Source organism: Rousettus aegyptiacus, unplaced genomic scaffold (assembly GCF_014176215.1).
Source record: "Rousettus aegyptiacus isolate mRouAeg1 unplaced genomic scaffold, mRouAeg1.p scaffold_m13_p_12, whole genome shotgun sequence".
Taxonomy (NCBI): domain Eukaryota; kingdom Metazoa; phylum Chordata; class Mammalia; order Chiroptera; family Pteropodidae; genus Rousettus; species Rousettus aegyptiacus.
Window position 1 is genome coordinate 85,785,235 of NW_023416287.1, and position 23,581 is coordinate 85,808,815.

Here is a 23,581-nt window from a genome sequence, read left to right on the forward strand (position 1 = left end):
AAGTGAAGAGAGCTATCTTGTGAAATTCTAGTGTTTTGGGAGCCATAGTGGAGTAAAACAATGTTTCTCAATGTGTGCCTTCAGAGTCCCCTAGATTACTTATTACTTATTAAACATGTAGATTCGTGGCCCTTAACTCTACTGACTCAGTATGACCAATCATCAAAATTTTTAATTCTACAGATTTTGAGGCCTTACTCTGACCCACTTAATTAGAATATCTATCTGGAGGTTGAAGTTGAGAATCATGAATCTTCTGATAGGAGGGCATAATACCACTTCTGCGTATTTTTGCCAAAAATGTATCACCTTATTCTAGCGGTGATAAAACCTAAATTGAAAGATATTTACAAAATTTTGTCTAGTACTTTTCAAAAGTGTCAAGGTCAATTGAGACAAATAGACTAATTAGAGGAGACTAAGATGGCATAACAATGAAATGCAACATGGGATCCTAGATTAGACCCTGGACCAGATAGAAGTCATCAGGGGGATGATTGATGAAATTAGGATAAGGTCGATAGATGAATTTATAGTGTTGCTCATTAATCAATGTTTATTAATTCTTAATTATACTTATTTTTAAAAGTAATTATTTTTTAGTTCTTCAACAATTCTTATATCTATGTAACTTTATTCCTTTACTCTCTAGACTTAATGATCTTTACCACCTACGCCAGGCAGATGTGCAGACCTTCCAAAAGAATATTCTGTGAATTCTGTTGGACTCTGCACTTTTTCTTCACTTGGTGTTGCTAGACAATTAATAATTGTGGTTCATTTTCAAACTGATTGGTGAGGTATAACATTAATTTAGTGGGTTTCTATCAGCACTTAAAAGATTAAATAGGATAGAAAATACCAGCGTAAGGTAGAGTGAGGTTAAATATGTTTTCATGAAACTTTTGTTTCCATTATACATGTATATTTTGCATCTGTACTTTACTGGGTGGTCATGTAAAATATATTTTGTACTTTGGTTAACATCATAAAAACTTTGAAAGTCCTTGCCTTAAGAGTTATCAGACTTATGAAAATAGATGAAATTGTCAAAAGTGCTGTGTTGTGTTGTAAAGACAAATAATGAGCTTAGAATGTATGTTTGGCATATCTGGAACATTTTGGAACAAAAATCAGGGGATTGTTTAAGAAGTAGAAGCATTTTGCTGGGCTTCGAGTCTTCACCTTTTGCATTTTTAATAGACCACAAGCCCCAGTACTGATCTCTAGGAAAAATATTTAAATGTAGAATATCTGCTATACTACAAATGGGTAAGCCCGTTGTGGTATCAAATCTTGTGCTTTGTTTCGAGGACAATTTGGCTGTAAAATTTAAGGGTATACCGAAAAATTATTTTAAAAAATAAAAATAAAAACAAAACTAGAAAAACATAGATAAACCAGAGAGATGGACAGAATGTGTCAAGGAAGAACAAAGTAATTGCTCAAGAAGCTGGAAGTGGATTTATCTCATTGCTGTTGTGGGCAGCTTTCCAGATGCTTTAGGAGAGGAACTATATATGAATGTCTTTTCGTCTCTTGTATTTTCCGCTGAAGAAAGTTTTAGAGCACTACGCTAGTTATTAAGTCAATGTAAGGATTGAATTTGAAGTGCCGTGTGCATGTTTATCTTCACATTACCCAGCAGGTGCTCTGCTCGACCTCCCACCTTTTGGAGAGGAAGGCCTATGAAAACGTCCTCAGGAAAACGTTTTATTATTACTCTTTTTTACCATTCGAATTTTATTTTGGAGAAATGTGTTAGGGAATAGTGGATTCTTAAGATTGACAAGATCTGTGTTTTATTTCTAGCTCTGCCAGTAATTACTGTTTAACCATTGCCAAGTAATTTGACTTTTCTCAGCCTTAGTTTCCGTTTAATCTGAAATATGAGGGGCATCTCTGGGATGATGGGGGAATCGAATGAAATGGAAAATAGGAACGAGCTGTGGTCTCTACAAAGCACCTTACAAATGAAGAGAAAACAATGTAATATGTTACTGCTTTTCTTCTAATTAGTACAAGACGGTTACATAGCAAGGAAGGCTGTGCGGATGAAAGACCTCTTGGCGTGTTAAACAGAATTTTATACAGTTATAACAAAATGCTAAAAGGAAGAAGCTTGATGAGGTTATCTTCCTATGGAATTGAAACCAAACTCAATGCTTTAGGAACTTAGCTGAAAGCAAGGGTGGAGTTATATACCCTATTTATTGAGCAAAACTGTTAGATTTTGTAAAATTAAAGTTAATTGTTCATTCTGTAGAAGTATAACACCTACATTAAACCAGTTTAATTTGTATCCTGAAACATCGTGAAGTTGTGGGACAAATGTTCTGTATTTAAGAGGATGGGTATTGAATTTAATTTTCCTGGGACCATTATGATAAACCTTTTTAGTTCAGTATTTGCTCCCTGCCCATTGACTAACAAGATGACTCAGTCAGGCTTTATTCAGCACAAATGAAACTCTTTGGAACCAGTCAGTGCAGTTTCAACTTACTTTCATTTCCTGGAGGGGTAGGATGTCGGATTTTTGCTTCCCCCTTTATTTCCCATAAAGAGTATATAGCACCTTGAGTACAGGCAGATTTCAACAAGATGAGAGAACAAGTCATTTTGGAAATCACTGTTTTTTCTTCATTCAGATGTGGCGAGGGGGTTTTTAAGTCCCTTCTGTAGCTTTCTAGGTGAGCATTTACTTGTTAATTTTTTTTCTTGCAAAACAGTCTTCCTTCTTTCTGGCCTAAAAGTATGCAAACATTTATGAAGTAATTTCTCTCTTTTCCTGTATCTATCATTATGTATTTCCTAGAGAATTGTTTTTCAATGAGATTGTCAGATTCCCAATCAACCCTAGTCCGTGATATTTTAGGACAATACATTTGAATTTTTTCTAATTCTACACTGAAGAAATTTTCACAGGGTATTTCAGGCAGGTGATATAAATGGGACCTACAGAAACAGACTCACAAAAATACTTTAAAGAACTGCGGCGCTGAGACTGGTTTCCTTCCTAGTTCAAAACCATTTCAGAAACTGCATGAATGACCTTTATTTTCTTCTCTGTAGCACACACGACTATAATTTCCCATGACTATTTATGGGCTGTACAGCCCTTTTCTAACTTCCTTTTTTTTTTTTTTTAAATGTCAACGGAATACGTGTTTCTTTAATGGAAAATGTTCTATTTTGGGGAAGCTGCTTTTCCTCGGATAAGTAGTGGAGTTGGGGGTGTGTGTGTAAGCGTGTGGGGGTTGCAAGATTGAGGAATATTGAATTAGTGAATTGAGAGCTTGGAATGGCAGTCCTGGTAATGACTCCTATACAAAGCCTTCTTTTTATCCAAGATTAAAAATAACCGTCCCTGGTATTCCATATTCTTCCTTTTTAAGGGAAACTCGATTATTTTTGCCAAACGTATGGCAGAATAATCCTGAATTGAATGCTGACGGCTTCAGACCCAGGTGATTTTGAAACGAGAACATGGACGTTCCTTAACAGGTAGTTCTAGGTGAGGAGGCGAGGCAGTTTTGATCTTGCCGAGTGAGTCCTGTGGGCTCAACACTCCGGGTTCCGCCTGCTGCAGCGTCCCATGGCACGCACGCAACAGAGACCCGCTGCGAAGCGGGAGGGTTGTCTGTCTGACCTGCGAGCCGCACACAGGACCTGTGCTCCCCTTCCCTTCCTTGCCCTTCTGCTTTGGAACCTGGCCACAGCAGTAATTCTGTTTCAGTTCTCCGGCTTTGCTTTTTGCATTTATCTATGTCTCACGATAACAGTGGAAGGATTGCACTGTCTTTGACCATTTTAGCTAATTTGGGTATAAAAACATTCTTCATATTTTAGCCATTGCTCACTCATTTGGATAATCAGTTGCATACATAGATATATCTTGTTTATTTGTTTTAATGTAAAATTTTTGAAGTATAATATAAACACAGAGAAGGGACCAAATCGCAAGTGTAACACATGATGAATTTTCTCAAAGTAAGCGCACTCGCGTAACCGGCACCCAGGTCAAGAACCAGAACGTTATCATATTAGAACTCTCAGAAGCCCTCTCTTAGACACGGCTTCCTTTCCTTTCCTCCCACTGCTGTAGATTAGTTCTGCGTGAACTGAGCTCTGTAGTGAAGGGATCGTGCAGTGTTCCCTCTGGCGTCAGGCGCGCTTCGCTGAAGGTTATGTCTGCGAGGTTCATCCTACTGATGCATGTAGCTGTAGTTCTTCCTTTTTCCTGCTTTGTAGTGTTTCGTTATCAGAGCAGGTTATCTCCTGCAGTAGTGAATCCATGTCAGTAAACCTGGTTTTGACATCATACTGAAAAGGACTTAGTCACTGTGATTTAGTTGTGTTGTGGTCTAATGTCTGTTTTATTATTGTAAGAGCTCTTTTTTTTTTAACAGAGCATTTGTTTTTCTCTTATTTAAGACAGAAAATTTACTTTATCAATCTCTCTTCCACTCCCCAGCAGCCATAAAAGTAGTCACTTCCTCCTCACCTTCGTGCTTCCATAGAAGTTGGTTTCTTCTCTCTTTTGTATCTAACACCCATAGCTGTTGTGTTCATTATAGATAGTGGCAGGTATCCCATGCCTGCTAATGCCATGTCCTATCTTTACAGTCCTGTCTCTAAACCACTTTCTCAGATGCGAGGTATCTGTCAGCAAACTGGGTTTTTTGAGGACTCTGGACTAGAGCTCTGGCGTCTCATTGGGATGTTGTTGCATTTTGTCTTCGTAGCCTGAGATTCCTGAACGCATCTGCGAACAAACTGGAAACCCTTCCTCCAGCCACACTTTCTGAAGAGACGAGCAGCGTCTTACAGGAGCTGTATTTAACCAACAACAGCCTCACAGATAAGTGTGTGCCCTTGTTAACAGGGCACCGCCATCTGAAGATCCTGCACATGGCCTACAACCGACTTCAAAGCTTTCCAGCAAGGTAAAACAAGATCACAGAGGGATGTTTTTCACTGTGTTTCTGAAAACGGATTCACAGATGGAAAGGCGAAGGCTAGAATGTTCATTTCCCAGATAATATAAATCTCGTTTCTCCCTGATTTTTGTTTATAGTTGTCTTTTATATAAGCCATGGTCAGCATTCCCCTAAAGGGAAATGTGTTTGGTTTTTCTAAGATGAATATACTCAAAGACCCAATCACTAGAACATTCTTAGGACTTTAAAATATGCTGTGTTATTTAGCAGATGTATTTCTTCTGCTGCTTTTTTAAACCAAATTAACTTTTAAAAAATTAACATAATATGGTGTGGTAATTAGAATACACACTAGGAACTTGAAGTTTCTTAATTAGGAACCAGCTTTTGTATTTGTGCCTGTGGCATAAAAAGTAGCGGTGGCCTGTGCAACACAGAAACTATGTGACATTACAAATGATGTGTGGCTATCCGAAGATTCCATTTGTAATAATGTTTTGATGTCGAGTTCTAATTTTTGCAAGCAGTGGCAGTATCTCGCTTTTAGCGAATCTCCACACTGAGCCCGCCGTGAAAGATTCACTCCACTTCCATGTGATCATTGGCGTTGATCCATCTCACAAGTTAGGACTGGGAACACACTCCCACACATCAAAGAAGCAAACACTAACCCCGCTGGCATTCTCCTGCTAACTGCAACTGAGCACCGGGCCAAAGCAAAACACTGGCACAGCCTCTCTGCTGCCATCAAGACTGTCAGTCTGTTCAAACCCTCACTGAATGAGCAGGGCCCGGATGCGCATCAACGTAAAGTATTGCGCTGTGTTTTATAGTGTATGTTTATTTCTGTATTTTTTCCCTTCATTTGATGTTAATGACCCAACGGGTTTTTTTTGTTTGTTTGTTTTTTTAACTTCTGTGTACTCATTCCTTACTATGGAATGAGGAGATGATGTTTTTGGAAGAAAACATGGTAATCGCATATAATGATAGTATATCTGAAAGGACCCTTTGTCCTATTTCACATGGTGAGTGTCTGAGCCCTGCAGGAGGAACGATCATCAAACTCCGATTCTGCGGGTGACCTCTGCCACTTGTAATCACCCAAAATACAGAGAACATTTTTATGCACACTGTCAGAACCCATCTTGCTATAATTTCTATCTCCCTGGGGATTGTGATATGGCACAGTAGCTCTCCTACAAGATAGGACTGAGATTTACTTGTCTCCGTTAGCCTCATGTGTCACACGAGGTGTGGCCTAGGGTAGACTCCCAACAGATGGTTGCTGAATTAAAGAATATGCCCCAGTGATCAAGGCCTTCTGTGGTGACCTTCTTCCCTGCTGAGGGGCGTAAACTTTAACTTCTCCTTTCTTGGGCCTCATTTCTATACTTTGGATCATTTTTCATACCCCATTGCCCATGATTTCTCCACACTTCTTTTCAAAATAACATATTTAAATAATAGTCTTACCGATTCAGGCTATTTTAGATGGATTACTTCACTGTGTATATAATGTTGTTTGTAGCATATCCTTGATACCATGTTGGATATTTATGAGATTTAAAGATCTGATTTCATAAGACAAAAACTTAGTTCTTATTGTATCTTAGGCATATATTTATTTTCATGAAAGGCAAGTAATACAACCTTACATGTGAGAGATGATAAATAAAGTAATAAAGGGTTTCTTGCTAATTTTATAAATATTTATTGTGACAAAACCACAGCAAAAAGAGAAGAGACCAATAACTGCAAACTCAGTGATTCAGACTGCACCTGTGGGTCACACTCCCCGGGGACCTTATGCTGCTTGGAGTCTGACATCACCCATGGTAGCCAGAGAGAGGGACGACGAAGTCAGTGTGTGTGTGTGTGGAGCGTGAGATGCAGTTATAGGATTGTAGAGTTGGAGGGGTTTTCCCCTCCAGTTTTACAGAAAATACAAGACCCTAACTCAGGAATTTTTCTTTATTTGGTTACTGTAATTATTGGTTAATATTCTTATGATTACTGATTGATTATAGATTAAGACCGAACAGTAGAAGACATTCTCAAATAACAGTGTTAGATTACATGAGGACATGTTGTTAAGGCGAAGTCAGAGATTCCTTCTTTGTAGATGCTTAGGAGGAAGGGAGAGACATCTTTGGGGCATGGTTTACCTTTTGGGCACTGCCAGAAAGTCGAACGACGATTTGGGTGACCTTTCAGCATACCCTGGCACTCCTTCCCCACCAGCTTGTCATCGTGAATCATGTCAGAGGGACTTAGGGAGTGGGGTTTGAAGAGAAAACATTTCTTTATGTGAGCTATAGCCCTGTTCTCCTTCACATCCCCTTAAGTTTTCAGTGCAAATACAAAGAATTCATACTCTCCAACTAAGCTCTGATAAAGCACTTGTATTTGGATGAATGCTAACTTTTGACCCATTTGAGTAGGATTTGCATTGGAGTTCAGACTAAGCTATATAGCAAGGTGATTGTTGCTTTCACACACAGTTTTAAGAAGAAAAGGATATCCATTTTTCTTGTTGCCAATTTGAAAAGTTGAAATTAATAGTTTTTGTTTTGTAGTGGGAAAGGAGATGTTAAAATACTTGAATAATCAAAACAATAGTGAAAAGACTGTCTTATTTGTTAAAACGACTATTATAGGTGAATCTTTAGAGACTCTCGAAAGTCATAGTAAATTCCTCTTTTGTTTTTCATTTTGTGTTCTTTTTAAATTGCCTTATAATTATCTGTGACTCCTTCCCCCATGGATTTTCTCATTTTTAGTAAAATGGCAAAACTGGAGGAACTCGAAGAAATCGACATCAGTGGGAACAAACTGAAAGCCCTCCCCACCACCGTGCTGAGCTGCCGGCGCGTGCACACTGTGATCGCTCACTCCAACCGCATCGAGGTCTTTCCTGAAGTCATGCAGCTCCCAGAAATCAAGGTGCGTGGTTTGAGTCCATGAACCCCAGGCCGCAGGTCCACAGAGAGAACCGTCGTCTCTGATTCATGCAGGATGTTCGCACCTCTGTTGGATTTCCTCAGCGTGCAGACTCTCAACTGTCTTTGCACCATCCTTCCCAGTCGCTTGGCCACACTGTTGACTTAGAAGAGGAAAAAACATGGGACTGGAGACTAGGAAAATTGTATTCTAGATTCCGTCCCTTCTGGCTGCATCACATGAGGCTAGCCACAAAGCCACCTGACTCTTTCCTTTCTGTCTTAACTGTACATTCCCTACTTATTTCAAGGGTGGTTATGAGGCTCAAAGACTGAATCAGGTGTGAAGGCAATTTGAGAAAGTGAATTGTACCACTGCGCACCCCTCCCCAGCAACTCCCCTGATTAGACAGCACTCAGTTAGCGATAGTCCTCTGTTTAGACATGGCATCGTTACCGTCACCAGATATTCATTTCAATTTAATGAAATTGGCAGAACAGATATCCCCATTTGATCAGCGAGGAAAGTGAGATGCTGAAAAATGAAGTGATTTGTGTAAATGAAGACAGCAGGCTGGTGGCAGAGACAGTCTGCAGTCCCCAACTCCTGACCCGGTAGGCTTGTGGATGCAAGCAGTTCCTTAGCACGAAAGTCGTCTGCCAGCTTTTATTCATGTGTGTGTTGGTGTGAAAAGTAAGAATTCTTTATGTATACACACTAGTTTTTTGTTTGCATCTTAGCATTTCTAATCATCATGAGTTTTATGCTTAATAAAAAATAACTCAGTGGTTATAGACTTTGGAGCATCCTCTAGGCTCCTACGGAGGAACAGAAGCTGTCCTGCTTAGTCATTCTTCACTTTTCAGGCACTCTCTGATGTAAACTTCATGTATCAGATTAACAGATTTATATAGACGTTTGAAGATACTTTACACAGCATGCATAATTTTTTATGCAGTTTTCATACATTTCCGTGGTTGAGGTGTGCCTTATTTGACACACTGAGGAGTTTGGTGGCAGATTGAAGAGCAGTAGGGAGCAATTGAAAGACCGAAGCTACAGTGTGATCGGACAGAATGAATCACATCAGAGAATCCCCCTGACAGCATCATGGGGAGTGGATCGAAGGGAAGAGAGACCGAAAGCCAAGTTCAAACGCAGCTGTAGCCCTCCGGGGAATGAGATAGGGACGGGGTAGGATAATGGCACCAGCTAGAAGGGAATCGGCTGCAGTGGATTGAAGACTTGGTGACCCAGTGGGCCTAGGCAGGGATTAGTGCATAAGCACCGTGGCAAAGATCTGCTTTACCGTCTCCAGCATTTTGTCTTTATAAATAAATACAGAACTCATTTTTTAATTTGGTAATTTGAAGAATGAGCAGTTTTACATTTCCAGAACTCTGAAAGTTTGTCTTTAGTTAACATTAAAAAAATTGTTGCTAATCAATTTCATAAAATTCGGTGATGTTCTAAAATGTCTATAATCTTGCCCCATAAATCATGCTCTGACCTCCGAATTTATTTCTGTCAACTACTTAGATTCTAAGTTACCCATACCTGACAAGTCCTTAACCTCATGTCTCATCATTGCCCAGTAGATTGTATTTATACCACTTGTTGTCTTATCTGTGCTGACGTATACTGACTGTACTGACAGAATAACCCATTATTAACCAAAATTATCAGTTTTTCATTAAAGTCCAGTTGACTATTTATTCAACCATTATTTATAATTGGAAAAAACAAACAAAGGGATGACCCATTTCCCTATTATGAATGTTTAGGTTAAGTGAATTATTCTATTTCTATTCAGATTATTAAGGCTATTAAAGGTGATAGGAGTGAAGATACAGAATAAGTGAAATGTAATGAAATTCTACCTACATCTATGGTTTTTTAAAGTTCTTTAATATTAGTAATATGACTATGAGAAGAAAAAATAGAATACTAACACTGGTTGTATTAGGGTGCCAAACTTAAGGGTAAGTTTTCTAAGCTTTTCTGTTCAACTTTTTGTAATGTGGTTATAATGCCCTCATTATGAAAAGTAATTAAAATTACAATATAATTTTATATCATTGCTGCTGTTTGGGAATAAGAGTATAAACAATTTGTGTGAAACATTGTATTGATTTAAAGTCAGTTAAGAATATATTTCCCCAAAAATATAGGTTCTCATTTTATCTAGTCTCTAGCCCTTCCCAATCCATAATAGATTTAAGTTCTTTAAGAATTTTTCTAAATAAAGACAATTTGGGCTAGTTTTAGGATTCTGAAATTCTTTGCGTTAAGCTAGATAACTGAATGCTTCCCACTCCATCCTGCCCAGTCATGGGGCCCACATTCTCTCATCAAGAAAAATTACAAGTTGCTCTCATTCTTGCTTATGTGTAGTGACCTTCTGCCCTAGTTCCCTGCTCCCAAAGAGGAAGGACGGCACCTCATTTAGAGCGTAGCTCTAACGAGGCCTTGCGTTGGTTTTGTGAGAAAGGAGGCGTTTATTCCCATTCACAGATAACATAATTTCTGTTCTAGTCAATATGCTGACTCTTTTGTGGTTTTCTAAGAAATTAGGCAGGAACCTCTGGAGAATTCTCGTAGGTATTCATTGCCTGGAGAGCAGGACCCATATTTAATTCATGCCTTTTTCTCACATACAGTAGACAGGCCCACCTATCCTTTACCAGTTGCTCATTTAGCTTCTTTTGAAGTATCTTCTTTGAGGGTTCATCCTCTGCCGTTCCCTCGTTTTGCATGTTTTTCGTTTGTTTGTTTTGTTTGTGCCTATAACCCTCATGGCTATAACAAGTGTAGAGATTTTGTCAGCAATGAGAAAAACTTAGAATTTTTCAGTTAATGCTTAATTTTTAAATGTAGAGGTCAACTTAAAAAGATAGGGAGAATTAAGAGTATGGATTTTCTGTGTTATTCAAAAAGAAAAAATATTTAAACAGCATTTTGCAAAATCTGTTTTGAATGTCTGTGGCAGAGTAGCAGACAAATTTACTTGTCTGTACTTGGCCAGCGTAGTATAGTGAATGGTCAGACTGATTGACCTCGGAAGAGTAGGAGCATAGAACCAAACACCTGACCGTCTCTCCTGGTTCCACTTCTTCCTTCAGTGCGTGGATCTGAGCTGTAACGAGCTAAGCGAAGTCACTTTACCGGAAAACCTGCCTCCAAAATTGCAAGAACTAGACCTGACTGGAAACCCCCGCCTTGCCCTCGATCACAAAACCCTGGAACTGCTGAAGTGAGTGTTTGGCGAGGCACTGCAGCCCCGTCGGTATTCACTGACAACAGGACTTACAGCAGTAAAAACATGAGAGAACGAAGTATCCGTTGATTTACTAGCTGTATCTACACCTGTGTGAGGTGATCTGGCAGTCTGTAGTTCACCCAAGTGGAGGGCCCAAGCCATTTCTAATAGTTGAATAGTCAGATGTCCTTCTGGAAATTTTTAAAGATATCCAAACAGTAAGAGAACAAGAATAAGGAATACAAAGAGGGAAATGGGCTATAAAGACCTAGGAGAGAGCAACAAATGACGAAGACATAAACTTACGTCTCAGTTACTGATAATATGGGCAGCTTGTAATGCAGGTGTTTCAGTGGGGTTTTGAAAGAGATGCATAATGTGGGGAAAAATAACAATTTAGAAGTAAAATCCAGATTATTTAAACAAAACTAGGAGTGTGGGATAGGTAGATCCTACAAAGTTCTCTCTGTGTTTTGGAAGAGTTCATTGATACTCTCATTCTTGGTATCGATGGAGAAATACAGGTTCAAGCTCACTATGTAAAACATTAAAGGTAACCTCATAAGGAAAGGTGTCTTTATAGAAATGTGTATCACAGAACTCTAAATGTCTTTCAATAGAATTAAATAAATTCTCTACAATCGAATATTATACACCCATTAAAAAGGACGATATTCAATTATATTACCAACTCGAAAGATCTCTGCAGTACAATGTTAAGTGAAAAGAAAGTTAATGAAGAAATTCGTATAATTTCACTTTTTGCAAAATAAATTTCTCTGCATCAGGTATATGTGCATGTGTGCACATGCACACCTAGAAAGTACCTATAAAACATTTAAAAATACTGTTATTTTCTGGATAATAAAATTATGGATGGTCTTTATGTCCTTTAAACTTTTCTGAATTTTCAGAATCTTTTTAAAATAAGTCTTGGATGTTGACACACATTAGCCATTATGTATATGCCTTATATACTTAAACCCTATTGTAATAGCTGTTGCTGAAAGTCATCTTCTGTCATCTTAGGAAAAACTGAAAAAAAAAACCCAAAATTTTGAAAAAAGTAATATTAATAGTCCCATTAGTACTGTCCTAAGCTTTAGTGCAAACCAAAATTTGAAAAGCATTTAAGGTGGTTCCTGGATGGAATTGGCCTAATTAGTACTGTTTGTTGATATTTTAAGTACCTAATGAGAACATTGACTGCAATAATAGAATTGAAGAATACCCCCTAAGTAGTGCCCTCAGGAAGCCACAGGAGAGCAGCCATCTAGTGCGGTGTGTGTGAAGGTCTCTAATAACTGCCGTAGAATGCCAGTCCAAACTAATTTTCATGGTCTCATATATGCCCCTTTGTTTTCATTATGGGTAGTAGCTAGTTCTTGTTGCTGATAAATATTTCAGACACATTAAACAGTAAGAAATGGTAAGTATAGAGTGCATAGCCCATGTTTTTCATTTCTTGGATAAAGACAGCAATTTATACATGTTTGGTTTCAACGAGCCTGTCTCCTCTGTTTCTCTTGTTAGTAATATCCGCTGTTTCAAGATTGATCAGCCTTCAGCAGGAGATGCATCTGGAGCTCCAGCTGTATGGAGCCATGGCTACACTGAAGCCTCAGGGGTGAAAAACAAGTAAGTGGGTAAAGCGTTAGAGAGAGAACTGACTCCTGCCCACCTCCCTCCCTTAGCGGGGTAGAAAGAAACCCAGAGCTAGCACACACTTTCCTCATGTAACATTTATTTGACCGTGTTTCCCCAGAGCGAGGCCCCTCATCACTTACCTTTGAACGTTAAGCTTAGCCCTGCTTGGCATCACATACTCTCTCTTTGTGAGAGATGTTGCTAGGATACAGTGTAACTGACACATTATCTCTATGTGAGACTCCAGTGTTTGGAGAAGGCATCAGTATTGAAATGCATCCCTGCTCTTTTGAAAAGCCCCTTTCTCTTTCTCTGAAGCCTGTTTACCAAGCAAACCGGGATCATGTTAAAGAAGTACCCTTGATTGTCCATATTCAAGATCATTTACATTATTGAACAGTCACTGGTTCTATGGAGCTATTTCTGCGATCCGAATCAACTTGGCAGGAGTTTGATGTCTGTTTTCTGTAATGTCAGCTGCTTATCTTACCCCAAGCGTTTGTCCACCTTAATTTCTTTTTCTTCCCTATTTTCACCAGCCTTCCCCGTCTTAGATGCAGTGGTCGATTTTCCTGAGAATTGTAATCTAGCTCTTCAGGCTTGCTTGCTTTTAATCAAGAGGTGCTAGTACTAGAAAAGTAAAGAGTCCTATAAGTTATAATAGTCATAATTTGATTAGCTGAGGTATAAGAGCACAGAAATTTGAGAGTAGAAGAATAGAAAGTGGAGGATGATCCAAAAATAGCTAACATTATTATTCAACCCTAGGTGCACGTTAGAATCAATCAGTGAGAAACTAAAAGAATTCTCCAGCCTAGGCCCATCAAAACAGAATGTTTCGAAATCTCTCTCAGGAGAGTCTAACATGCATCCATCCAGGGCTGAGAACTGCTGACTAGCCAACGATCCTTCATGGAAATTAAAAAGGGAATTGTGGTTACCCTGCTGAATGCTTTTCTTTGGGAGAGAAGTCAGAACAACTCGGGTTCTGGGTCTGACACTGATCCTTTCCTCGTTGAGAGTGTGATTTGGTGGTGTGCTAACTAAAGAAGAGGTGACCCCCATTTCAACACCTCTGTTCCATTCACCCCAAAAGGCAGAATAACCAGTTATGCCCAAGCTCTGTTCATCGCGTTAATTCTATGTAGTTTGCACTGTGTATGGTATCATATTTTGGGGAGAGGGGAAGAAATTACATATTCTTTAGCGCATGCAAAGTTCTTTCCTAGAGATCTTTCTTTTTAGATTAAAAGACCTTACATCTTGCTTGCAAACACTGCTTTCTAGTTCATGAACACTTGATATGAAATCCTAGTTTTTAAACATCTGAATATATGTTTTCTACTCATATATATTAATGAAGCAGTGACCGATTAGATCTATCTTTTCTCTATAATGCCCCTTCCACAATTACTTTCTTAAATTTTTCATTATACTGAAGCATAACAAATGTTAAGAAAAGTACATAAATGATAAGCACAGAACCCTACGAACCATCCTAAAGGGAGCAAGCACACCTGCCAACCACCACCTAGATCAAAAAGTAGAGCACTACCAGCGCCGCGGAGGTCCACAGCGCCCAGCCCTCTCTCCATGTCTCCTTGCTCTCTCACCGTTTGGTTTGCCCAGAAGTTTCTCAAATTTTTTTGTTTTGTTTTTTTTTGAATTGTAGCTAAAGTGTTACGTAAACAAGGAGCTTGGTGCTTGCCATCTTGAGGGACAGAGAGAGTGTGGTTGTCCTGCCTCCAAATCTCAGTGGACATCTACGCTCTCCCCTCTCCCCCTTCCCTTAGGGGTGCCGGCTGCCTGCCTGTGAGGTCATTCAGTCCCTTTGGGGAAACCCAAGCCGGGAGCTGCAGTTGGTCATTTAGATTCTTCCTCAGACTGAAACACAAACAAACAGGAAGCTTCAATGGAAAAGAAGAATCACTACTGTACTTTTAAAAAAAATACATTTTTTTTCACACTCCTCCCCCAGTTTTGATTAGCTAAGGGAGCATACAGAAGGAAGGCAGAATTATAAGATGATTTAATATAGTATTATTAAATTTACTTTGCCACTAATTGCTATATAACTTGGAATTTTTCTTAATAATTATCTTGACAACTGGAGGCAAAAATTTCAAAATACTGAGATAAGAGCCAGATTGCCTGGCTTTAAGTTTATTTTCTGTATGACCTTGGGCAGTTGTTACTCAGCCACTCTTTGGCTTAATTTCCTCATCTGTAAAATGGCACTGAAAATACTGCCTGACCCTCCATGGTGGTTGTCAGGATCCCAGGATACATGTGTGAAGCACCTAGAACACTGTCTGCCCTATAGCAAACCCTGTTTAAGTGTTAGCTGCTATTATTGTTAGTGATAATGGTCACTATTATTATTTAACCCCAAACTCCTTAAGAGCTAGGATTATATTTTTAGGTTCATATCTCTGTTTTCTAGCCATTACATATATCAGATGCTCAATATTTTTTTCATTAATTTATGTACAGTAAGAAGGTATACTATATATTGAGTAAAATTGACCCTTTTTAACGTACAGCTCTGCAGGTTTGGATGAAAGGCCAGCATTTTGTAACCACCACAGCCAAGTTGTAGAGTGGTCCCATCACCCTGCCAAAGCCCCCAGCCCTCTGTTGCCAGCTCTTCTCCCCAGCCCCAGCCCTTGGCAACTGCTGCTCTGTTTTCTGTCCCATTACTTTTGCCTTTTCTAGAATGTCATGTAACTGGAATTATACAATATATAGCCTTCTCAGTTTGGCTTCTTTCACTTAGCATAATGCATATTAGATTCATTTCTAATGTTGCATGTGCTAGTAGTTTGCTCCTTTTTATTACCGTTTCTTTGAATGGATGTATTATGGTTTGATTATACATTTGCTATTTGAAGGGCGAAGTAGATTGTTTCAAATTTTTAGCAGATATGAATAAAAATGCTATAAACAGCTACATACATGTTTTCATTTTTCTTGGGTAAAATAACTATGAATAGACTTGCTGAGTTGTATGGCGAGTATATATTTAATTTTATAAGAAACTATTAAACTCTTTCCCAGAGTTGCTGTACCATTTTGCATTCCCAGCAGCAATGTATAGAGTTCTAGTTGCTCCCCATGCTCACCAGCACTTGTTATCAGGTGGTGGTGCTGGTGGTTTTGACCATTCTAATTATAATACCTCATTGTGGTTTAATTGTCGATCATCTTTTCACATGCTTATTTCTCATCTGTATATCTTCTTTGATGAGAATGTATTCTTTCACAATTAAGTATGATATTAGTTGAAGGTATTTTTGTAGACACCCTTTATCAAGTTAAGAAAAATTCCCTTCTATTCCTAGTTTGCTAAGATTTTTATTATAATGGGTATCAGATTTTGTCATAGGCTCTTTCTGCATCAATTGAGGTGATATTTTTTTCTTCCTCAGTCTGTTGATATCGTAAATTACATTAATTTTTAAATGGCGAATCAGCATAAATTTATCCCAGGATAAATCCTACTAAGTCATGATGTTTTATCCTTTTTGTATGCTGTTGGAGTCTGTTTGCTCATAATTCATCGCGCACGTCTGCATTCAGGACGAGCATTAGCCTGTATTCTTTCTCGTGTTATCTTTGTCTCATTCTGGTGTCAGAGTAATGCTGGCCTCACAGAATGAGCTGAGTAGTTCGTCCTTTTCAGTTTTCTGAAAGAGTTTTTATGGAATTGATGTTCTTTCTTCCTTAAATGTTTGGTAGAATTTACCGATAAAGCCACCTGGGACCCAGTTAAGTTACTTGGAAATAGTTTGATTCTTTTGAGGCTTGGGAGTGGAAGAGGCTCCACCGGCCCCCAGCTTGCAGCCTGAGAACTCACCTGCAATGTCCTCAGCTTAGGGAGGCGGCCAAGCTCCACCTGGGTTTCTTTTCCCTGTGCTGGAGCCTAGAAATTTTCTCCAGGCACTAAGCTGAGCAGGCTAACTCTTTAACCTGTGCTTGTTTATATTTTTTTTAAGTCTAGAACTTTCATGTGTTTTTATATCTTTTTCTGTGTTTTTTCATATTTTTCTAATGTTTTAGTCATTGCTCCATTTTTGCCCATTGTGGAATTTCTCCCTAGTAATTGTTTTGTGAATGAAAACATAGATTCACAATCATGTTATTTCCCATGTCTCTTACTCTCTGCCATTTAAAAATAATATCACGAGAAGATAAAGGTCCAGGAAGCTAAATGTGAAGCGTTAATGTATGTTAATTATTATTCTTTGCGTACAGAAATTAGTCGATGTAAATTAGCTGGGGCTGGTTTACCTGTTCCTAATCTGGATTCATGAAGAAAGACACGAAAGCATTGTTGCTTTGCAGGTTGTGTGTTGCAGCCCTGTCGGTGAATAACTTCTGTGATAACCGGGAAGCCCTGTATGGTGTATTTGATGGAGACCGTAACGTGGAGGTGCCCTACCTTCTCCAGTGTACAATGAGTGACATTTTGGCGGAAGAACTGCAAAAAACAAAAAATGAAGAGGAATACATGGTCAACACGTTCATCGTCATGCAAAGGTAAAGCTTAGGGGTCCTGCTGTGTGTCTTCCTGTTCTTCTTTGAGTGTTTGCCTCTGGTTAGTAAAGTAGGTTCCCAGTGACCTTAGAACACTGTCGCTGATACGTGTGTGCAAGATGCGTTCAGGTGACTTGGTTTGGCCCAAGCTCAGGGATGGACTGTTCCATCTGAGACATGCTGATGTTTTGACAACTTTGTAGAAGGCAAGGTCAATGACAGGAGTCTTGTTTCTCTTGTAACCAAACTTCACAGGCCTGTCACGATTCCAGATTTTCACAATATTGTTTACAACACACTTCCCCTCCCCCTGGGTCATGCAAGCTTCAGAGGCCCTCCAGATCTTGTGGGGAGTTTTCTTTGAAATGGACTGTTCCTGTGTCAGTTTGTTCACCCTTATGAAATGCCAACACTGGTTCAAGATAGTGCAATCCTTTATGAACCTGACGCGGTTAAATTTTAGGCCAAGAGTTGTATAATTCTTCATATGTTATTTTTTTTCCTGTTATTAAATATTCAAGTTGGTATTGTTAGCAGAATCTTAGGCCATCGCCTGTAGCTTACAGAAATTTTGGCATGTTGTTTGTAATTTTTAGGGCTGAGTTTTATAAGCATTCCCTCATTCAAAGAATCCCTTGTTCTTTTGTTACTATAATGCTTTCATAGGTTGTAAAGGAATTGCCTGTCTGTTAATATTGTACTGCAAACACTTGCTCGTGTGGGACCAGGAAGCAGAGAGTGCTCTGAAGGTCGTGGGAACAATGACACTCCTTTCTCTTTTTCTTCTTCTTCTCTCCTTGATAATCTGCCAGAGGAAGTGTCTTTGTAGCAGGGGTAGAAAAAGCATCTGCTAAGGAATGCCGATTTGGAAAAGCCTTTACAGTTGCCCTAAGTCGTGAGTAGTTCTTCCAGAACAGCTCAGCAGAGGCGGGCCCAGTGAGGGTCTGTGCCGCCATCTCTCCTCGTCTTTCAGATTCTCAGTGGGCATGCGCAGGTAGCAATTACATACTGGTCACGGCTGATATTTACTGAACCCTTTATGTGTGCCAGTCATTGTTCTAAATACCTTAATGCCATACGTTTACCCCGTGAGATAGGTAATGTCGCTGTTGTTACTTTACCGATGGGAGACGTAGGTACTGAGAGGTGAAGCGCGTTGCTCCAGGAGATAGTAGGTGGTGCAGCCCAGAACTGAACTCAGGCAGTAACACTCCAGAGAACATTCTGACTACTGGGCACTCCTGTCTACCTTTCCGTTTGTACCCCCATCTTGTCCTAACAAAAACAGATAACAGCCACACACGTGTACACACACCTTTCACACACCCCTAAGAGGTCTGCTTGTTACAGACCCTCCAGCGCTGCATAATAATGGAAAATGGAAGAACCCCAAACCCTGATTACTAGCTCTACTTTTCACAAAGACCGTTCCATTTCTGCTTTGCCAAGAGTAAGCCTTGTGCCTTTGCAAGGAAGGAGATAGTGAAGCCAAGTCTTGCCATGAGTGTCTCGAGGTTGGACTTTGAGATGCAAATCGCCAGCACACCTTCGGGTCATTTGAGGCCTCTTATTTTCTCTGTTAACAGAGTGAGGGGGGTGCATGATGGTCTTTTCAGTCCTTAGGAGAACTGCCTGTTCTTTGTGCGTGACCTCCTGATGTGTGCGTGTGGGCAGCCCTGGCCTCCATTGCTAGAATTGTCACTTGCCTAACCTGACAGGACAGGAGCCGACAGTGCTGAGGATATGCCCTTGTAAATAGGAGTCTGTCTGTCCTAACCTTCTTGCTCTTGACACTCGGAGTCAGTGGGGCCTGGGCAGCACCCGCCATGGGGCTTGTGGTAGGGCTTCCAGGCTCCTTTCGGTTGTCCAAACCTGCAGGTCCTTTGCGCATTCAAGTCGATGGGTTAATGGTCCCAAATTGAAGCACTTTGGAGCTTGATGGATTAAATGTCCTTTTTCTGTGAATATTCTAGAGTTGACATTACTGGTCCAGAAAGTCCTCACCATACAGAGCGAGAACACGAAAGGTGCAGCGTGTAAAAGCCGCCACCCGTGAACACCCTCCTTAAAGGGGCGAGGGCAGTGGGCAGCGTCGAGGTCTGTGTGTCAGTAGGTGCGGGATGTTGCACCTGCTCCGATTTAAGTGGTCCCCTCAATTTCCCTCTCCCGGGAGCAGAGGGGATTCAGAGAGGGCAGGGAGAGCTTGCGTGGCCCTTTCCCACTGTGCCCGGAGCATGCTGGCGCAAGGACACGGCCGTCTCCCTCCACATCAGCTCCCGGGGCTTTCGGTGCTCGTGACACTTCGCCCAGCTGTGAGCAGACACCTCTCGGTGCGGGTGTTCGTGCGTCTCTCTTCCTCTTAGAGGCTGCGCAGTGCGCGCTTCGGTGGAAGAGGCTGATCGACCCCAGGCACCTGTTTCCTTCTCGGCCTGCCCCGCGATGCAGTCTTCCTTTGAATTAGCAAAACTAACACAGGGCGGGTTGTGTTTGGGGTTTTGCCCCATCTCTTTGGACTCCAGGAAACTTGGAACTGCTGGGCAGAAACTTGGAGGTGCTGCTGTCCTTTGTCACATCAAGCATGACCCTGTGGACCCCGGAGGATCCTTCACCTTGACCTCTGCTAATGTGGGCAAGTGCCAGACGGTTCTCTGTCGGAATGGGAAGCCGTTGCCTCTGTCCAGATCGTATGTCATGAGCTGTGAAGAAGAACTGAAGAGAATTAAACGGCACAAGGCCATCATCACTGAGGTGAGGGAGAGCCGTTTCCCTAGGGTGGTGGAGAGGGCGGGGCCAGGGTTGTGGCAGGGACAACGCAAGTCCTTTGTATGCTAGGTGTGAAGACGTCGCAAAGTAGAGTGTGACGAGTCATTTATCGGTGGCCTCGCCGTGTTACCGGCTGTGCCAAGTGCTCCATGGCATTGTCCCTCCTGGTCTCCAGAACAGTAGCTCCGCGGAGCCGCTGGTTTGCGTGGTGGTTAAGGGTTCCACCCCTGCGGTCACACTGCTGGTGCCGTATGCACCCTGGCTCTGCCGCTGGCAGGCCATGACCTTTACACCCCGAGGCCTCAGTTTCCTTATCTGTAAAGTGGGAACAGTCGTGTATCTGCGCTGCCTCATAAGGCTGCCGTATCTTACGTTTAAGATAATGTCTGTCTCCCCTCTTGTCCCTGTGGTTGGTGCGCTGTTGGAGAGTACTGTGAGATTTGGGGTGTTATTGAACCCTGCCTCGTGTGTCTGCTCAGGACTGGCTCATGTCAGAAAGGCTCTTTCTGGCCCGTGGGCTGCAGGAGGAGCCAGGCACCCACGTCGCTGTGTCAGGCTGGGTGGCAGTTTGCTGTAGAACCCAGCGTGACCGTGGTCCCAGCGAAGGGAATAACCTTTTGTCCCTCCTGCCCCCGACCTGCCCAGCTGCTGACCCAGGTTTCCCATGACAGGTGGACATGGCCACTCGCCGGGGGGTAAGCAGCCCCGCCCTTCGCGGCCCACGCTGGCCTGCGCTGGCATCCCTAACATGTTCGGGAACCCTCTTCTTCCAGGACGGCAAGGTGAACGGAGTGACCGAGTCCACACGTGTCCTGGGCTACACCTTCCTGCACCCCAGCGTGGTGCCTCGCCCCCATGTGCAGTCCGTGCCCCTCACACCCCAGGACGAGTTCTTCATCCTGGGCAGCAAGGGCCTATGGGACAGCCTGTCCGTCGAGGAGGCCGTGGGCGCGGTGCGCAACGTTCCCGATGCCCTGGCCGCCGCCAAGAAGCTGTGCACCCTGGCACAGAGCTACGGCTGCCGCGACAGCCTCAGCGCCGTGGTGGTGCAGCTCAGCGTCACCGAGGACAGCTTCTGCTGCTGCGAGCTGGGCGCAGGCGGGGCCGTGCCGCCCCCCAGCCCGGGCATCTTCCCTCCGTCCGTCAGCATGGCCATCAAGGACCGGCCCTCCGACGGGCTGGGCGTGCCGTCCTCCAGCAGCGGCATGGCCTCCGAGATCAGCAGTGAGCTCTCCACTTCTGAGATGAGCAGCGAGGTGGGCTCCACAGCCTCTGACGAGCCCCCTTCCGGAGCCCTGAGCGAGAGCAGCCCCGCCTACCCCAGCGAGCCGCGCTGCATGCTCCACCCACTCTGCCTATCCAACTCCTTCCAGCGCCAGCTGTCCAGCGCCACCTTCTCCAGCGCCTTCTCCGACAACGGCCTCGACAGCGACGACGAGGAGCCCATCGAGGGCGTCTTCACCAACGGCAGCCGGGTGGAGGTGGAGGTCGACATCCACTGCAGCCGGGCGAAAGAGCAGGAGAAGCAGCAGCACCTGCTCCAGGTGCCGGCTGAGGCCAGTGACGAGGGCATCGTCATCAGCGCCAATGAGGAAGAGCCAGGTCTGCCCAGGAAGGCGGACTTTGCCGCGGTGGGGACCATCGGGCGCCGGAGGGCCAATGGCTCCGTGGCGCCCCAGGAGCGGAGCCACAACGTGATAGAGGTCGCCACAGACGCGCCTCTCCGAAAGCCTGGGGGCTATTTTGCGGCCCCGGCCCAGCCAGATCCTGACGATCAGTTCATCATACCCCCGGAGCTGGAGGAGGAGGTCAAGGAGATCATGAAGCACCACCAGCAGCAGCAGCCGCCGCAGCCACAGCTGCTGCCGCCGCAGCGGCCGGGCCCGGGGGACCAGCTGCCGGACTGCTGTGACACGCCGCTATGACCGCCCCAGCGCTGTGCGGGAAATAAACTAACCGAGAAAGGCTGAGTCGCGAGGGTCTCCCAAGCTCACGTTAAACCAGGGGTTCACTCTGCACCCTCCTCCCAGATGCCCTCCCAGCCGTCTCTGCAGCTAGTCTGGAGGTTCTCTTTCTGTTGGTGATTTTTTAAATAATTACCACTTTTCTTCTAGTGATGCATTACCAATATGATTTAAGTTTGTTAACTTTTTTTCCTAACATATCAGATGTGTAAAGACAAAGAACAAAGGTTTAATATATTACAGAGAAACGGTTAATAATAATGTATTATTTTTTAAAATGGCTTTTTATTGTTTTGTTTGGAAGACAGGGCAGGTTGCCAGTGCTAAATGACTTAATAATATTGTAATTCTGGGGGAATAGGCTTTTTTTTTTTTTGTCTTGAAAATGATAGACATTTGTAGAATATGGAGACTAACTCCTAGGAGTTGCTTTACTCTTGTCAGGTGACTTAAGTCACTGGGATTCACTAATTTTCTCTGAGAGAACAGTCGATTGAGAAATTTCTATTGTAAATAGTCCCATGTTGTACAGTGATGGTCGAGACGTTTTGCATTCTGGCAGAAGGACACAGTCAAAACAGCTGGCTTCCCCGCCCCCCTCGCGATGCTCCGTTCAGACGAGGGGCTCTCAGGCCGCCGGAGACGGACCTGCGCCCCAGCAGCCTCGGAGCCTCTCCCTCCCCTCCCCCACCGCCCCCACCCCAGCCTCTTGACTCTTGCAGACACTTTTTGATTGTGTTCCTTACCGCTGCCACAATCAGCATGACTGTATAGAGTTCAGTTAGTTCATTTACATACCAAGAGTTATATTAAAGCAGAATGCACAAATGAACATGTCATAATTTTTGTTATAATAAATACGAAATTTACAAGTACTGGACCCATCTGCTTTTGTCTCAGCAGCCAGATGTGTCTTGCAGACAGTCCCACCAGCTGGGGTTTGGAGTGCATGGGTGGCATGTCGGGGTGAACAGGTATTTCTGACTTCGATGTTTTTTTAAGGGAAAAACACCCAGTAGGTTAACCTACATCGAATTCAGGTAGCGTCGTTGACCTTATCGGTGACAATATAAATAGTTGACCTTACAACCCTTCTATTATTATTATGGAGGTGAGATGTTAATAGGGGAGCAGAAGAAGGTTGCACAGAGCAGCTCCCTGGAAAACCTCCCCCACAAAGCCGCGGTCACTTTAGTTCTCTCGGGGCCCTGAGGCACACGAACAGGTTAATACACCTTTATTTGCACAGTGAAAACCAGGAGCCGGCGCCCGCTGTCGGGGCAGCGGAGTCCACGGGGGAGCCAGCCTTCCAGCCGCCCGCCGCGCCCGCCGCAGACTGTGGCCCCAGCCCTGCCGCATGTTGCAGACACCGTTGTCTGCGCGCACGTGGACCGGCCTCCCAGGCAGACCTGTCTCTTGTCTTCCTCCTCCAGGTCTGTCCTCGAGTGGTACCTGGGTAGTTCAGTGACAAAGCTGTTAGTATTTCTCATCTTGCAGGTGCCGTGATGGGCATCTGTCCCTTCGCTCGG

At 42.8% G+C, this 23,581-nt stretch overlaps 1 protein-coding gene across 1 annotated transcript in view; it reads left to right on the plus strand.

Annotated features, from left to right (window-relative positions):
* The window catches only part of PHLPP1 (PH domain and leucine rich repeat protein phosphatase 1), a 157,740-nt gene extending 134,813 nt beyond the window's left edge, over nt 1-22,927 (plus strand). The window contains exons 11-17 of the mRNA XM_036229070.1: nt 4,746-4,946; nt 7,724-7,886; nt 11,006-11,136; nt 12,676-12,780; nt 17,134-17,328; nt 19,845-20,073; nt 20,862-22,927. Of these exons, the coding sequence (XP_036084963.1) occupies nt 4,746-4,946; nt 7,724-7,886; nt 11,006-11,136; nt 12,676-12,780; nt 17,134-17,328; nt 19,845-20,073; nt 20,862-22,013 (2,176 nt within the window). The 3' untranslated portion in view covers nt 22,014-22,927. The remainder of the gene's footprint in view (nt 1-4,745; nt 4,947-7,723; nt 7,887-11,005; nt 11,137-12,675; nt 12,781-17,133; nt 17,329-19,844; nt 20,074-20,861) is intronic.
* Nucleotides 22,928-23,581: the final 654 nt, after the last annotated feature.